The 18842-nt window shown below is 39.3% G+C and overlaps 1 protein-coding gene across 1 annotated transcript in view; it reads left to right on the top strand.

Moving 5' to 3' along the window:
- Window positions 1–4996: 4996 nt before the first annotated feature.
- The window catches only part of CLNK (cytokine dependent hematopoietic cell linker), a 37570-nt gene continuing 23724 nt past the window's right edge, over window positions 4997–18842 (top strand). Inside the window, exons 1-4 of the mRNA XM_074821261.1 lie at window positions 4997–5034; window positions 10778–10849; window positions 11859–11922; window positions 18234–18396. Coding sequence (XP_074677362.1) covers window positions 4997–5034; window positions 10778–10849; window positions 11859–11922; window positions 18234–18396 — 337 coding nt within the window. The remainder of the gene's footprint in view (window positions 5035–10777; window positions 10850–11858; window positions 11923–18233; window positions 18397–18842) is intronic.

Below are 18842 nucleotides of genomic sequence, written 5' to 3'. Positions count from 1 at the left end.
ACCTAACAAGTTTTTGCTGATCCATTATGAAAATCCACAGTGCCCAGTGATTCACAGAATAGGTTGTTTGTGGTTCCTGGACTCTGCTTCTGCTTCTGTTGAATGGCCTTCAAAGAGAGAACTGGGACAAGGATTAAATATTAGGCTGCAGTTGAAAGTGATGATTTAAGAAATCTTTTCTAAAAGGAACATTGTGCTGCTTGTGAAATGTGTCCGGTTTTCATCTTTGACAGCTACCAGAATCAGGCACTTACTCACAAAAGCTTCAGAAATAGCAAGGTCTATTCCACCCCAGTCCCTCTCCTTTAGTAAGCTTTTCATGTAGACATCCAACACTTCACCTGCGTACATGTCTGTAGCTGTCAGGCAGTATGAACTGAAATCCCAGGAGGCCACAAGACTGGGTAGCTGGCAGTGCTGAGCCATAACTTCTGTAGAGTTTATACCCTCCAAAGTGGGGTACAACTGTAGAAGAGTGGTCAAAAGCAAGAACAGGGTTAATCTGTGATTAGTTAGGAACAGGCACAGGTGGCAATCTAGGACTGGTCAAGAACATGAATTTTTACATCAAGTTGGATAATTGAAAGAGAAAGAAAAAAATCTCTTAAATGGAGGGTTTTTTTTAAATTTCAGGGGCACAGCTAAAGCTAGAGAAAAACCAGTCTTTTCAAACATTAATGCCTACGATGAGTCAACAGCAGGTTAATTCAAATATGTAATTTATATTTCAGGACCCCAATCTGAGTGATATGAATGTTTAAATGGCAAATATATTCAGTAAAGCCTGTTCTCTTTCTCCCAAATTGTAGCATTTCTTACATTTGATTTTTCAGCCTGAGTTCTACAGATTGATAAATCAAGTCACCAAAATATTCTGTCAGATTTACAGGTAATTAATAGATACTGTTTTCCAGTCAGACCCCTACAAAAATCACTGGTTTACTATTTTCTGTCCTCCATGAAGAACTTTGTGTTTAGGAAATGTTGATGGCTGTTTTTCTAACAAAACACAAAGAGGTTATTTAAAAAAATTTAGATTCATTATTTTTGTTTGTTATTTGCTGTTGATTCAAAAACTCCAACAATATGCATATAAATGAAAGAACCAGCTATGAAGGTACTTGCTCGCTTTCATTTTTACTTGGAAGAATGACTACTATACTTACCTCTAATACAGCATGGAAACTACTCCTGTGAGAATACTTGCAGCAATCATTTTCATCAACCTATAAACTGGATTTCATTGGCAACCTGTAACTACAGTGTAATGCTGTCGGGTTCACAGATACTAAGGATGTGGATATAGGTTTACAGTGCAGTAGCTGTAAACTGGAGTGCTTCAGTGTACGCTGTTCTTTTCTCTAGATATATATTTCTCTCCTACCTTGGGCAGGGTAATTTTATTCTCCCTGGATACTAAGAGCCATATTTTAGTTTAGACTCTATGTCTGTGAGGGAGGGATCAAGCACTTGAATTATTATATTTATATGCAGATTACTGCACCTTGACTCAGATGATAGAGTGAAATTAAATTAAAAACTGCTTACCTATTAGCTCCTTCCTGACAGCAGATAGCAAGGAAGGACAGAAACAGCTTTCTCTTTGACTTCTATCTTGTTACTTGCCTGTCATGTGCAATAGGTCTGCTCAGGTTGTTTTATGATTTGCTGTTGTAGAGAAGCAGCAAGCCATCAGCATAACAGGAGTAAGGAGGGAATTTTGATTCAGGCACTTAACTCAGTCAAATGTCTGCTGAAACAGCAGGTAGCCTAGGGCTATGGGGAAGATTGCCAGACTCTGGTATATGCTTGGTATATGCTAGAAAGAGCTATACACATAATAAAAACACCCTGGGCAGTCCTGGGTCACACAGCACCTCCCCAGATTCTCTGGCAAGTAGCTGTAGCCAAGCACCGCATCCTCTGAGATAAGATATCATCTGCCTGGCTTCTTGTCTCTTCACAGGATGTTACTCATCTGCAGAGGAGGAGGGAGATAATAAACCTTCAGCTCCTCTGACCACTGAGACTGGAATAGGTAGTCTCTAGGCAAGTGGAAAGCTAGAAGACTTTAGCTTCCTTTTTCACACCAAGCAGTCCCCAAAAGGACTGGCAGATGGTAACCCCAAGATTTCAAGCACTAGTGAGAGAATTAAGAAGTTAAATATTTTTCCTTCTGACTTCCCCAGGTGAACAGGGATTTGCACTCTTCATTACAAGATGCAAGGGCAGACATAAGCAATGTAACCTGATGTATGGACTTTAAAAGCCAGTAAAAATAACTTGGTAGCTAACAACACAGAACAAGTCTGAAAACTACACTGCTTATAAGAGAGAGGCAAAAGAGAAAATCATTTAAAATATTTATATGAACATTCTGAAAGACATATATTGCAGGCAGAATTATCTTTAGATGGAATGTTTTGAAATTTTGTGTGTCCTCTGAGAATGTCTGTGTTACCAGGATCTTCATGAAAATGTAAAACACATTCGTTTCCCATTCACATTTTTGCCCTTTATTCCAGAAGAAACTCTCTACCATTTAAATGTGAAAAATCCCAAGGGGTTGCACAGAAGAAATGTAAAAATTAAAATAGTCACAGTGATGTAACCCCAAACAGCTACAAAGTGTTAATATCATCCCAGGATCAAATTCAGATGAGGCATTGTAATTGATTGACTCCCACTTCTATGGTCACAAACCATAGTGCTTCAAGAGCATCTTTTTATCATTATTATGTTACTATAAACCATTTTACATGCATTTAAAACTTCCATCAGTCATGTCCACTCACTTTAGTATTTAGTCTCTTGGACTGAAAAATGTGAAAACTCTATCAACATGATAGATTTGATTCATTTGTGGGTTTCCTCATCTTCTCATAGAACACATGAGTTCAGGTGAGTTTAGCAAAACTTACTGAGATACCATTTTTATTTGCACTTAATAAGCATTTATATTTCAATCCACTGTTTGCCTAATCTCCCTGATCTGTATTGTGCCATGGCAGAGCTGCTATTGTAGATAGGCAAGTGCTTGGCATAAACATGCACAGTAACATGAACAGTAACCACAGGTACCAAAGCCTCCCACTGGCATTTTTCCAAGTGTCGAAAGTCTGTGGCTACTTTTCAGGTACCCACAGCCCCTGTTTCTCCTGACAGCGTCTCTTCAGGCAGCAAGTCACTGCCTGACAATTTATTAGTAGTTCAAACTACTGACATGAACCTGACTAAATGCATGTTAGTCTCAAGAGTGTGGACCGAGGTGGCAGATGCTAAGCTTAAACAAGCACATATTAATGAAACTGCATGGGACTGCCTTGTGCAATGTATACCATTAAGAAGACATACAGAAGGGTAAGGCAAGGAGGAGGCAGGCTCATGGTTCATACTATTCTATTCAGGGGCAAAATTTTCATGCCACACCTCCTCGAGGAATCTTTGCAGTGTGGTTCAGATTATATTGCAGCATTCGGCTTGAAGTGTCCCAAACCACTCTGTTGCTGTGTGAATATGTTTTGTCTGATTGGATAGAAGAGTTGTGGGAAAACCTTGCCAAACACCAAATCTTTTCCAGGCGTTTCTCTGCACGGCATGGTGTCATGCACAACAAAAAACAAATCTCAGTTTTGCAACAGTAATGGCCTAAAAGGGTCAGTTTCTGTGAGTATTTGCAATTAAGGTTGAGTACAATATTTTCTTCTCCTACAAGATCATGAACATTTTGCTTGAAACATGCCTCAGTATAGCGCCATCCTTTTCTTCAGTTTATCATTTTTTCTCTATTTAATCTCTCCCATCCAGTGCAAAGTCACCTAGCTAGGATTCATTACAGCAATTCCAAATGAGATGAGGCTGTAATACAAATAAAGGTGCATTTTGGGTATCCTAATTGTCAGCCTGAATACCTGTATTAAACAGTACTAGAGAAGTGGGAATCATAACACATTTGCCAGGGGACTTGTTTCCCTGATAAAGCTAGTTTTAATATCTTTTAATATTTTTGTATGTGGACTTGCAAAGAGCTGGCATTTTGCAGCTTATTAATGCAGTTTGGCGTTAAGGAAATGTTTCTATTTGGCATCTCTAAAATCTGCATTTAACCAGTACAACAATTAATTAATGTTCATTGTATTTGTGTTTCTGTGAGGTTATTTCAACTGATATTACACTGATTGGTTGGTGTGTTTATACATATCATTTTAAAGGTTGCCAGGGAAACCTAGAGCACTCTTTTTTGAAGAAAATAATTCAAATTAACTGTGCCCGTCATAATTTTTAAATAGTTTTGCAAGTGATCAGTTACATAATTATGCTAAGAGAATATAGCCTTTGATATTTATTTATTATTATTATGTTCTTAACATTTACTTTAGGTAAAAAAAACCAGAACAAGTCTACTCCTACATGACACACTTGGAGGACCACAGCTGTAGCAGTTTAAATATGTTCATCATATGAGCATCTGTTCTATGGAGGTTTTTTTCTAATGTCACAACACTAAGTACAATGCTTCCATGGATGATCTTATTACTGATTCATAAAACTGACCTTTAAAAATTCAAAGAAAAAAAAAGCTCCATTTTAGCGCAATATCTGGAACATATTTCAGAAAAGTGGGTAGGCCTTTACCTCAGACCCAGATGATGCTTATATGCCTGCGTCAAAACTGTGATCCTGAAACCCCTGTGACAGCTGGAAGGTTAAATAACTCTTCCCTCCTTTCCCACCAGCTCTGCTTGGTGGTGTGCATGTGGCGGGCTGACCCTGGCCAGCAGCAAAGCCCTGCGGAGTCACTTGCTCCCTCCACCCCATGGGACGGGGAGAGGTGGAAGAGCAAAAGTGAGAAAACTTATGGGTTGAGATAAAGACAGTTTAGTAAGAGAAGGAAAGAGAAAGGAAAGAAATGAAGCAAAACAAGTAGTGTGAAAGCAATCACTGAGCAGTGGCTGCCTCTAAAAAAAGCCTCCCTTGGTTTTTATTGCTGAGCACGATGTCATATGTTACGGGATATCCCTCTGGTCGTCTGGGGTCAGCTGTCCAGCTGTGTCCCCTCCCAACCTCTTCCCCACCCCCTGCCTGCTCACTGGGAGGGCACAACAGGAAAAAGAAAAAGCCTTGCTGTGCAAGCATTGCTCAGCAACAGCCAAAACACAGGTGTGTTGTCAGCACTGTTCTGGTCACAAATCCAAAGCACAGCACCATAGGAGCTACTCTGAAGATAATTAACTGCATTCCAGCCAGAGCCAGTACAGCACACTGCAAATTATCTCACATATATAGAAAGGCAACTCTGTGCCTGTCCAAAACTACCTCAAAAGGGCTTAAAAGCTGAGCATGTACCACAGCCAAGTCAGGGTACGGAGGCTCAGTCTCAGCCTGTTAAAGGCCCTGAGCAGCCTTGCTCAGATGTGTTCTCCCTATGGGAACCCCCCACCCACAGGCAGGATCGGTCCCTAAGTCACCACTCATTGCCGCCCCATAGGAGGGATGGGGGGAGTAGTGAAACTCTCCCACTGCCCTTCTGCATGTAGTGTCAGCATTCAGAAAGATTTGGGCTCATGTCCTTAGGGGATCCAAGCCCCCTTTTTGGAAAGCACCCACAGAACGAGGACTGCAGGGTATTTTGGTGAGAAGCACTCATCATCTGCACAACTGCCGTGCAGAAGAAACATTCCTCCTTCATCACACACAGCAGAGCAGGCGGTGAATGAAGAGACAAGAGGTTCATGTGCCTAGCTGGGGCACGGGAGCCCACGCCATGTTCCTGTACCTCTGTTTTCTTTGCAGTGGAGAGCAAATATAAGAAAACACAGTAATGATCAAGGTACTAAGCTACATACCTCCTCTGATCACTAGATTATTTCATACAAAAGATGGTGGATAGCTATCCTTCACTTTTCCTCAGAAGGAAGTGTCTACCTTACGCTCCCAGCTGTGTACTGCAAGTACAGGGCTGCACCTCCTCTGCAGCCTGAGCAACCACGGAGGCTGTGATTTCAGGCAGCTGCTCTTCACTAGCTCATGAAATCTCCCTGTTCAGCAAGCTTATGATTTTGGACCCTTCTTTGAGGTGTCTAACTCTACAGACACTAGCCAAAGACTTTCAGTCCAAGATCTGCAAAAGACCTAGATCCCTCCTGAGCAGCATCTGGAGGCCAGGCAGGATATACCAAGGCACACCTGTGTTCAGACAACTTTGAAATCCAAGTTTATTTTCAATAGTGAGATAGCCCAATCAAGCCAGGTTCATGATCTCTCTTACTTGCCTGTATCACTTCCAAAAGTGAACTCTCTGCTATGTGTGCCCTTGGGATTTTTTGACAATGTTATCTGTTATTAGGTTTAAACTATTTTTAAATCACTTCAGCCCTACTGACTTCAGTTTTGCTTAATCGGGGCTGCAGCAGAGGTGGCTAAGCCTCCTCCCAACCCAAACACTGCTATTAAGTAACAGCATCTATAGAGACAGATGTTACCAGAAAACAAAATGAACAGTACAACGCACTTTCAAACCACCATGTAACAGAATGACCTTGTGATTCCAAAGTCCCCAAAATCCAATCACCCTGTCACATGCAGCACACGTAACACTTTTAGTCACCATTTCAGGAAACAAGCTGGTTTCTGAATGATAGCATACCTTGATAATCACCCTAGTAACCATTTATTCAGAAAATAGCTTTACACCATGGATTGGGATAATCAGTTACAAATAGTAGGATCCTTTTGCTGTATTGGGTAGCCCTTATAATATAATACTGATCTCTTTCAACAGTAGTAATGATACAATGGTGGTTTTCTCTCTCCACAGGCCTGACAGGTGCCTGGATTTTCAAACTAGGGACTGACTCCCTTCAGATGTCTACAGTTGCATGCTCCTTGTTTTATTCCTTTCCTTCTAGCAAAACTTTTTTTACCTTCAGCTTGCTGTTTTACCCCTCAGTTCTTAGTTGCATCTACCTGTTTTCTCTTGGTTTATGCATCCTTTGAACTGGGGGACTGACTTTACAATTGCAAGTCATTTGGCACAGGGGGGATCTCTTCTATGATAGGAGCTCTCAAACATTTCTGCAAAACCAAATAAATATGCAAATAATTGCAAAAATAAGTAACTAAAAAAAACAGCTAACCACAATAATATTTAACGAATAAGGAATTCTGAATATTTTGTGCCAAATTATGCCATTTACAGTCTCTCATGAAGAAGGATTTGTCATGAGCATGGCAGGGCCTTTGGAATGTAGTAATTGATTGAATAAAATGTCAGACAATATTTAACTGCTTCATGTAAAGCATTGCAGTCAGAGAAGAGTTATTTAATATAATATCTACTTTGGTTTTTGTTGTTTCACTGTTGAAACAGAAGAAGAGAGAGAATAAAGATAAGATGAAATGGACTTTTTTCTCTTTTCTTTTAACCATCTGTACTTCAGCTATTGACTTAGCCACCTTTTATTCCTGGCGAGTAAATTTTACTCTAGTAATAATTCCCTTAAATGCTGTGAAGTAAATAAACTTTCAAATGGAGTGTCTTACAATTTACCTAATAATTTCATGACTCTTGAAACTTTTAAGATTTTTGAAACAGAAATTTTTATACATCCAATTCATCATTAATTAATCATAATTTATAGCAACAAAACCTATCAAGATTAATTCAGTTGACATTAATCTCAATGTCATCTGTATTTCTGTAGGTGCTCCATTACAATTTGTCTACAGTTAAATAGTCATCACTTAAAATGAAGCCTACCCTCTAATTTTTCTCCCCAGTATATCTTCTGGCCATACATAATATAACTTGAATCTTGAGCTGAATGAGTATTGCTGCTCTGTCTGTGCCCCTAAACTGCACTATCATGGACATACAATTTTTAGGGTTTTGTGTCTGGTCAGTCTGGAATGAGTATCATAAATGGAAAAAGTTATAGAACATAGCCAGTTAAATGAAATTCCACATTCCCCTTAAGTTAAAAGAGGTGAAAGTGTCTTAAATTGCATAGAAAAAAAAATCCCACCTTTTTGCAGAAGCAGGGAGCAATGTTGTTGTTGTAGCATTGACCAGAGAATGAAGAAAATCCTGTGAAGGAAAAATCCTTTGGTCCTATAATTAGACATGGGGATTTTAAAAATTCTTTTTTAAAAAGCAAAAATGGTGAAAAAGACTTTTTGTAATCTTTTTAGGCAAGGTGGGAGTTTTATTAACATAGATCACCCAAAAGGTGCCAAATGTCTTCACAGTCTGAACCCATTATAAGTTTCTGACAAATCCTGTACTTGTGAGACATTTATACTACAAGTTACCAGTAACATGCGTGTAGTTCCAAAGGACTCATGGAGATAGCCAGCAAAAGAGCTATTCAACCTCAATGTTGCATCTCACACGCAGACAAAAAACAGACTAAACAGACTAAAATAGTTCCCTGCTGCAGGCAAGGGAGAACTTGCAGAAGGTCACCCTTCAGGTGCATGTTGGGAAATTCACCACCAGAAGGGACAGGGAGGAATGCAGTAAATTCAAACACACTAAAATTATGTTCACTGTATGTCTAATATTCATATGCAATAGACATTTGCATTTGTAATACACACTGCCTTAGAGGGACGGGGGGAAGAGTTTTGCAAAGAATGAAATTGTTTTTTTAAACAATTATAAAACATTATACATGAATGACAAAGAGCATAGAGATGAAAGAAATCAGTTACCTGTTTGTATTCCTGATGCTCCAGAGCGATAACTGAGTGGTATAGTGTGGTGGTTTGACCTTGGCTAAATGCCAGGTACCCACCAAGTCACTCTATCACTTCCCCCCTCTTCCCCTTTTTTTCTCAACAGGGCAAAGAGGGGAAAGAAAATAAAATAGGAAAACAAAACAACCCTTGTTGGTAAAACAACAGCAGTTTTAATATAAGCAAAGCGAAGCAAAGGTCCGCACGCGGAAGCAAAAAAAAAGAAAACAGATTTATTCTCTACTTCCCATTAACAGGCGATGTCGGGCCTTCTCAGGAAGCAGGGCTCTGATACGCGTAGTGGTTGCCTCAGAGGACCAAGGGTGACCCCACCCCCTTCCTCCTTTTTCCCAGCTTTATACTGAGCAGACGTCATATGGTGTGGAATATCCCTTTGGTCAGTTCGGGTCAGCTGTCCTGGTTGTGTCCCCTCCCAAGATCTTGCCCACCCCATCCCACTGCGGGGGGAAAATGTTGGAAAGAGCCTTGGTGCTGTGTAAGCACTACTCAGCAGTAGCCACAACACCAGTGTGCTATCAACACCCTGCCAGCTCCCAACATAAAACATAGCACCATGAGGGCTGCTAGAGGGGAAAACCAATTCTGGCTCAGCCAGACCCGGTACATATAGATTTAACCATTTAACCGAAATTCTCTACAGTTATAGGAACTGTTCAAGCATACCTCTCGTGCCAACTCCACAGCTGAAACTAAAATCACATCTTCTCATTCTTTTAAAATTTGCATCTTTGCATTTGTGGCCTTTAGCATTTCCACACTGACAGTTAGAAAAATTAATTATCAATGTGCACATTCAAATATTGATTACAGGGGGGTTTTGTTGGGGTTTTTTTGTTTGGTTTTGGGGGTTTTTTTAAATAGGATTTGGGGGTGTGTTTATAAAGAAAAACTGAAGCTAGATTTGGCAACGCTGATTACAGGATCAATGAATTTAAAGGAATTTGGGCAGGACTAGGTCCAAGTGACATTGTGCAAGAGAACATGACCATCTTTACAACCTGTAGGAATTATTTGGTGAGATAATCACAGAATCATTCAGGTTGGAAAAGACCCTTGGGATCATCGAGTCCAACCATCAGCCCTACTCTACAAAGTTCTCCCCTACACCATATCCCCTAACATCACATCCAAACGACCCTTAAACACATCCAGGGATGGTGACTCCACCACCTCCCTGGGCAGCCTATTCCACTGTCTGACCACTCTTTCTGTGAAAAATTTTTTCATAATGTCCAGTCTGAACCTCCCCTGTTGGAGTTTAAAGACATTCCCTCTTGTTCTATCGCTAATTACCTGTGAGAAGAGACCAGTACCAGCATCTCTACAATGTCCTTTCAGGTAGTTGTAGAGAGTGATGAGGTCTGCCCTCAGCCTTCTCTTCCTCAAACTAAACAGTCCCAGCTCCTTCAATCACTCCTCATAGGATTTATTCTCCCGGCCCTTCACCAGCTTCGTTGCCCTCCTCTGCACTCGCTCCAGCACCTCGATATCTCTCTCGTATTGAGGTGCCCAAAACGGGACACAATACTCCAGGTGTGGCCTCACCAGTGCAGAGTACAGGGGGAGTATCAACTCCCTGCTTCTGCTGGTCACACTATTTCTAATCCTAACTCTTTTGCTGCAAACACTGAAGTCTCCAGAAGTCAAAGGGTAAAAGTTGAAATCATCTCAATGTTTTTTTCAAGGATTTGCAGATCAGTACTATTTCACATGAGTAAAATAAGGAGGTCTGTAAAAATGAGTAAAAGAAGGATCACCCAAAACACTGAATGTAGGAATTCAGTTTCCAGCTTTTCATCCTCTCAGTAGGAAACTGTTGTTCATTTTTCCAAATAGTTGGAAACAACAAGAAAATAAAAAAAATACTCAGACAATGGAAACGTTTGAGGTAGAGAAGAAGGGAATCATTTACCTATATGCATTTCCCAGATTTGAAAATTTGTTTTTCAACTCTGTTCACACTCATTTCTTCCCCACTTAGTGCCACATACTAACAGCAAACTTTGTTCAATTCTGTCAGAGCTAACAGGAAAACGATAGTACAACACCCAGCAGATTCAAAGAGCAGGAAGACAACTTTGCCAAAAAATAAGTAAGTAAATAAATTACTTTTTAAAGCATTGATAAGTAACATCAATAAAAGTTTTATTATTGATGTGTTCATGCTCTAAGCAGCAGACAGCAAAAGACCAGATGACTCTAGTGTGGTTTACAGCCTGCTCACTGAACAGGAAACCACTCAGCTTCACTCTTCATTCAAAGCTGCTGCTAACCTAAATTATTTTGTAATCCTAAGAGTAGGGCAGTTGAAACTCAAAGATTTGTGTTGACATTTCACAAACTTTGGGCAATTCCAAGGGTGGATGCTTTGATACTAGATAAAATAAGTGTGCATTAATGCAGTCTTAATGTGATTCCCTAGTCACATCTTCATTGCAAAATATTTCTTGTTGTTTCTGAATACTAAGTAGTACTAACTGCAAAGATCCATAAATGTTGCCGGACAGGCTGATACAGAGTCCGCTGGGTAAAGAGGGTGATGGCAAGAGAACTGTCATCCAGGACACCAGAGTAAGGTTAAGATCCATTTATGTGTTTCTTCTGTACTCAATATAGCTCATATATTCCCTATGGCAGAGTAATAGCAGAAAGGAAGAATACCACAGCAGGACTGAGGGAAATTGTTATACTTAGTCTGCTGGCTGGCAGAATGGGAAGGGAGACAGGTGCAGTGGCACAGCTGCATGCTAAAAGAGAGGTTTAGCTCCTATCTCCCTAGGCAAATTCATCCCTTCAACAATATACTGAGTATGCTAAAGCATCAATAAGGTTGTTATAATATTTATGTCTAAAATGAATGTTTGCAAAATGAGTAGAGCTCTCTGTAACTGCACCAGACTTGAAGCTGTAAGTGAATAAAAATGTGATGTTTGACCCAAGATTGTTGAATTTCCAAATCTGCCAAATCATTTTTCAAATTTAATTATTACCCTTGCAGCTTTCATTCATTCTGATAAGCTAGACTCTTTGTGAAGTTTCATAGAACAATGGCAATTTCTAATATTTAAGTAGATTGTTTTTTTCTTTTTTTATGTCTTTAGATCTTGTCCAAACATATGTGCAGCAATGAATCGGGATATACAGCCAAAAGGTAAAATTCTTTCAGTACTGAAAAAGGAAGTACTTGTAACATGTCTTTTTACCATACTTATTACTCAGAGTCAGTGATAGTTTGTAACATGCAAGGCATGACAGATCAGAACACTGTAAGATCATAAAAGTTAAAACTAATTGTAAAAATAAAGGAAAAGAAATTGATACCCACTAAGTGGAAATTGGATACCCACTAATGAAGAAAGCAAAAAGGTGTTTACTTCCAGAGTGCCCCAAAAAATGTTGGCTTCATGACATTACACGCGGTAAAAAGCCATGAACAAGTCATCCTCTTTTTGGAGACTGAAAACGTTATGTTGGCTGAGGACCTCTACAAAGCAGCTGAAGGAATTTTCCTTTTTCCCTCTGCACCACTCATGAAAGACTTTTTGCTGTTTGCTCTTTCAAACCAATGGGACAACGACGCAGGATCTCTAAATCTAATTTCATGACAGATTATGGTCAGTACTAAGCATGTGTTTAAATCACATTGATTTCAAAAGTGAAACACTGCTCCTACTTAAATCAGTGGAAAATTATACTGTATTTCACAACTGTAGCTGACCCAATAGATATTTAATGCAAAGCATATAAAATTATCTAACTAAATAGGGGCACAACTAGTCAGATAAAATTTGGTATACCATATGTTCACTGTTTTATGCAAAGTTTCCTTAAATGCATTTGATATCCATATAATACAGAAGATTTCAATTTAAGGCTGGAAAAATCAGTTCTGGAAAAATAAAACCCAGCAGTCTACCATCTTACAGCAAATCTTTTATTCTCTGTGGATAGCTGGCCATATCACAAAAGCTTACCACAACCAGCATTTATTCACATGCCTTTTTCACAGTCTCTGAAGCAAAGCCTGCCTAGCCTTTTGCTTTGTTATGGAATTAAACCTGTGCAGTTCAGAAAGCTTCTACTTGTCTTACCTAAACCCTCCAGAGGCTGGAGGAAGATGCACATATACTTAACAGGACAAGGTTTTACACCATACTTTTGGACTGGACAGAAAAAAGTGACTGAAAACTGCTGTGCAGATTCTTCTTTACAGTATTTCCAGCCTCATTTTTTCTACTGAAGGGGTTAGGAGACACCCTGCCAGGATCACAAGGTTTATTAAAATATAACCCACAATACTTTATTGCATCCTGTCACTGGCTGAAACACCACAGTCACTGAAAAACCACTGTGCATGCATAGGCTCAGAAGTCAGTGAGAACGGATTTACCTTCTGTTTTCTCATTTCAAGAAGGACTATGTTTCTGACACTGGGTTTTCATGTACATATTCCTAACCTGTCACTGTTTTGAACAGACTTTTTTTAGGTCACTATGAAAAGCAAGCCAGGTTGCCACAAAATGCACATCATTTTAGTCCCTTGCAGATTAAAGAGAAATTAATTACTTCCCTTTTGTCCTTTGACATCAGGCATTCTCTGTCAACTGACAGAAACACACCCACACATATGCCATAGAAATGTAATACCTTACTATTGTTATAACTGATATACTCCGTTTATTAATTTCACAGAGAATGTAGCAAAGCAACAAAAAATTTTCAGATCCTGTATTTTCAGTCCCTTTAGCTTGAGGAGATTCTGATTTCTGCCAGCTCTAAGTCTTTAGCTTGCAGTGAAAAAATATCGATGCCAGAAGGTCCAGCTGATTGCAACTACCTGGCACAAAGATTCTGTCCTCTTTCATCCCTGTACAATAGCCAGTGCACCAGAAGCCAGGAAATCTGAAGATGTCCCCGCTCATTGCAGAGTGTTTGGGCTAGGTGACCTTTAAAGGTCCCCTCCAACCCAAACTATTCTATGATTCTATGATAAATTGAATGTTCCAGGGAGATATATATATAGTAAACAGCAGAAATAGTCTCCCCGCAAGTGGTGAGCCTCTGCAATGGTCTTCCACCACCCGGTCGGCATGCAGCACTTCTCATTCTGAAGGCCCAATATGTACAGCATTGCTGACAGAGTGAAATATTCATCTTCAGTACCAAAATGTCATCCTTAAATAACAGGAGTGGCTTCTAGCTGGTTTGCACTCCTCAGCTAGCACAGAGCAAATATTTGGGCATTCACCTTATGTAAGGGGAATGCCTGCAGGAGAGCAGCAACGCTGCCTCTCCCTTCACTTGTGCTGTGCAAAGGAGGCGTTAGAAGAAAAGGAGAGGGAGGGCTGGAGTTCCTCCAAACTCTGGTGATTCCTGCATAACAGAATACATTATAAACTAACATGGACATCAAATTGTAAACTGATATTGGATAGCAATAAATCACCCCAAAGGCTTGTGTTAAACAGTCCCTTTTTAGCATTAAGCCTTGAAATGCATGGCTAATAATTTCTTATTCTTGAGGATAGAATAACCATTTTTATTAACAAAGCTAAAAAGTCTACAATTTAAGACACTGACTGCCTTTTTTCATTATTACATTGGTACCACCTAGTTTTCCTCATCTGCATCAGTTTTCCTCAGTAATGCCATTGTTTTAACTGGGCTTACTTCTGATTTGCACCAGTATAACTAAACAGAAAATCATACTAGTTTGCATGAATAACTCTCCCTCCCCACTCCCTGCAAATGACCTGCAGAGAAGAGATAAAAGCACTACATATATTGAATAAATGAACATTCAATGCCATCTGCTGGGGTATACAAAACTCTGCAATACCAGGCTCATGCAGTATTCAGAACTTAAAAGAACAATAGTGACAAATGTAAAGAGGCTGTTTATCTAAAGACTGGCTTCTTTCAAAGCACATCTGGAAGGGAGGGTTGTGGGATGCTGCCCATCCTTCACACACTTCAATACAGGGTACAATACCTGAGCAAGAAGTGGGTCTGGTTTTAACTCTCTCCTTGGCATAAAAGGGTTTCAGTCCACAATTGTCCCTTCTTCCTAAGCATTAGAGCATGCTGTAATTATATGTTATAGGTTAGGCTTAATAAAAGGACTTTAATGCTCTGATTTAGAAATCAGGCTATTATGTAGCCACAGATGCAAGATTTGTGAGGCTACAGGCAGCCTAATCAAGGATTGCTTCAACAGTCCAGAACAAGAGCATGTACTGGGCAAGGACATACTCTCTGTTTTGCATTGAAGTCACTGGATTAAATGTGTAAATCAGGTTAAGGGTAGAACTTGGGAGTCTCCTCTCAAGTAAATTCACTATCCTGTTCACCAGCTCTTTGGCCTTGTAACTCATGCTCTCCTGGCTATACCATGAGCAGACAGCCACTATCCAGCCTGTGTTTATAGCCTGGTAGTTGGAGTGCTCTCAGTTTTGGGAAATGTGAATTTGGAGCTTCTCAAGCTGAAACCAGAACTCCAATCTCCTGAGCGAGTGCTGTGCTACTACAGAAAAGACATCAGCACAACTAATTTTTCTGTTCAGTTTTGAAAGCAGGAGGTCTGCTGCTGCTAAAGGAACAAGATATGTTTCTATTCAGAACAGGGATTTCCAGATCAGGATCCCCAAGCTCACCAGGGTGAGCCCTTACAGTTCTGCATCAAGCAGCAAAACTCAGAAGAGAGAGAGGAATTCAAGCACATCCTTCTTTCGGTCTTATCTTTGGGCAGACTTAGACATGCTTGCTAGTGGTTGTGAATCCCATTTCCACACAGCTACTTCCTCATGCATTGTAGTCAACAAACTCATCGGTGGGTTTGCTTCATATCCTTTGTTTTAGTATCTGTAAAATACTGTGCAGCTGGCAGATTTTTATTCCTTCATATAAGTTATTAGTTATTGTATCATTTTCTACAGAATGACACCTGCTGACATGTTTTTCTCCATTTCATACAGAAAACAGAAGAACTATTCCTGCTAATACCTATAATTTTGTAAGTATCACACTGTTATTCCTAAAATTGTACTTTTCTTTCCTTTCCTGATGTGTGTTAATATCATCTTGGCTACAATGCCGGTAACAGAAAATGTAATCCTCACTGTTTGTTAATGCAAAATAAAGCATGAGAATTGTGAAGTATATATGAGAACTTTTACTTTGTTTTAGTGGGAGCTAGATTAGAGAAGTGACTCACTAGTCAATTCTCCATTTACGGTCTGCATCTAAAATACACCTTTATGATAAGATGATGTGAAAATAACAGGAGTCAAGATGAACAAGTAGATAAGTCAAAAACCTCAAGGTTTAATATGTAATCAATGCAAATGAAAGCTGAAAAGCTAACAGTACACATTTTGATGTCTTCCCATTTGTATCTGAAAGTTGTCTTTGAGTTTCAGCTCAGGCATAGAAGAAAAGACAGCAAATACCTTACAAGTCAGAGAAAGATGAAAAGAAAGCACATGTCTATTGCTTAATAAGCAAGTTGAACAAGTAAAGGATGACTGAAGAAGGTTGATGCAATCAATACTTTGACTGCTTCAGGTTTCATAAAAAGGTTAATTACAATCAGATGCTATACGGGATTAATACCAACTAGAAGGCAGTAGTAGCACAGAGTGGAACAGGGAAAGAACAGCCAGGAGAATATTTACTTATGCTAAAGCACTTAAGTAAGTATTTGAAGTAATTTCAGAGACATTAATTGATTATCTTTGGGAACTCTCCAAGGAGTTCCGAGTTCCTAAAGCAATGGAAAAGAACAGTGGTAAACTCAATTTTTTACAAGAAAGAAAGCAAATTCTGAGGGTTCTATTAAACAAAGTCAGTCTGAAAGCATATATTGGAAATAATTAGTCTGATTATGTAAAAAATTGCTAATGTGAACATGAAGAACATCTCATCAACTCCTCAAACCAGAGTAATTTCCTTCTTGGCAGAAATACAACCATAATGGGGTGAAAGAAAACAGTAGATGTGATATATCTTGATTTTTGTAAGGTCTTTGACATTTCCCAGAAGACAGTCTCATAAGTAGAAGCCTGGAAACCTAGTCTAGATGAAAATCTGTGAAGTGTTTGCACAGCTGATTGAAAAAAATATCCACCCTCAGCCTAGCTGACAATAGTCTGCTAGTGAACTGGAAAGAGTTATGCAGCAGAAGAGCCTGCAAACCCAGGTATTCTGCAGGGGTCTGTCTAGGGTGTGGTGGTATTTTTTTATGTAGTGTTGTAAAAAGGCAAACCTCACCTTGAAATGTACTGTCAAGAACACTTCTTGGAGGTCTGCTTGATGTTGTAATAAAGATGTGTACAACCTGGAGAGAGTTCACAGGAAAGTAACCCTGGGGATATGAGGTCCAGAATCTTTTAAGTTGGTTGACAACTTAGGGAAACTTTAAAGAATTGTACTTGCTTAGTGAGAAGACTAAAAGGAAATATAATTATAGGCATTAAGCATAATAAAGGTTGAAATAAAGTGGATAGCAATCGATTTTTTAGAGTCCTTGGAGGGTAAAACAAATTGGTTTAATTTGTAGCACTCAGAGAAAAAGCATGAACTGAAAGGACAGTTAACTAATGGAAGAAGACACCCCAGGAAGCTATTGATTCCTCTTTACTAGTGAGTTCAAGAAGAGATTAAAACAAATATCCGGGAAGATCCAAGTGCATGGGTGCACTTATACTGTCTCTGGTAGCAAAATATGACTTACAAAGACACCAGATACCCTCAGTTGAGTTCACTCAGCAGTAATCTCAGCTCTGCGCTGTTTGTGCATGTCTCCTCCTGAAGGAAGCCAGCAGTTATGTTCCAGAGTATGTGAGTATGAAGGGTGGATCAGAACTTCAGAAAATAACCTTGAACAAACCTAGTACAAGTGTATACACACACCCAGGACATCCTGAGTCACTCTCAACACCACATGTCTGTGGACTCCACTGTTCAACACATACTTGCTATTGCATTCACTCAGACTGCACATTTGCTAGCACAAATTCCCCAAAACAGTGCATGTTTTTATTTTAAAGTGTACAGTGCATGTTTTTATTTTAAAGTGTGACATTTATGATGAGTTAGATAATATAGTCTTGCAAGTAACATACGTAAACAGTCAGTACAATACAAATACCACATGGATAATATTATAATGAAAGGCACAGTTTCAAACGTCTGCAATGATCATAAAACTAAACACTCGCATTATATTTTCAAGAGTGGTGACAGGCCAAATTCAGAGACAGACCTAAACTGTCTCCCAAATAACTATTTTATGAATCTAAATAAAAAATTTAGATTCTCAAAACCCTTGTTCTACTACTTTCCAATCCTTCAATTCCCATCTGAAAATTTCCTGTGCACCAAAATGTCCAGTTCTGGTATTCAAATATTTCTGAATCTGAAATTAATCTTGAACTTAAATTTATTTGTATTATCTGTGTATCTCTTCTTCTATCCAGAACAAAGACTTGACAATGAAGGGCAAGAGTGACTTACAATCTTCCCCCAAGGTATCTGAGGAGGAAGAAGGTGATTATGAGACTGTAAATTCTTCCACTCTGGAGGCCATCCGTGCTTTGAGAATCCTTCCTGCCAAACCTCTACAAGAATCCGAATATGCAGGTAACTTTTGCTGTCTGCAGAAAGTGAGCCAAACCTAGAGGTAAATAGGAACAGTACAGGTTTTCAGTACGGGTATTTTTTAAAATGAAATGGTTCTACTAAAAAATAAAACACTGGCGGGCAGGAAGAGGAAAAGAGCTTTATCTGCATCATATTCAACAGTTACCCTTATTTCCATTAGATTATGTTAAATTAATAATTACATGCTGCTTTTGTAATTTTAATGTTGCCTTCATAGGAGAAATTCTATGATCCCATTCCACCTGGAATGCGAAAAAAATGACTGGTCAAACCCACAAGTATTTCAGAAAAGCCCACTGCTATTTGAGCCTAGAAACCTTTAAGATGGAAATCATATCAAAGAACATATGAAACTTTCCTCCAGATGATAATTTGCAGATGAAGGAATGTAGTATTCTTTTCAAAGGTGTTCTCTGCTGCTTTCA

This window comes from Strix aluco, chromosome 4 (assembly GCF_031877795.1).
Source record: "Strix aluco isolate bStrAlu1 chromosome 4, bStrAlu1.hap1, whole genome shotgun sequence".
NCBI lineage: Eukaryota > Metazoa > Chordata > Aves > Strigiformes > Strigidae > Strix > Strix aluco.
The sequence above is the reverse complement of the archived record's forward strand: the minus strand, read 5'-3'. Positions and strand labels throughout refer to the sequence as shown.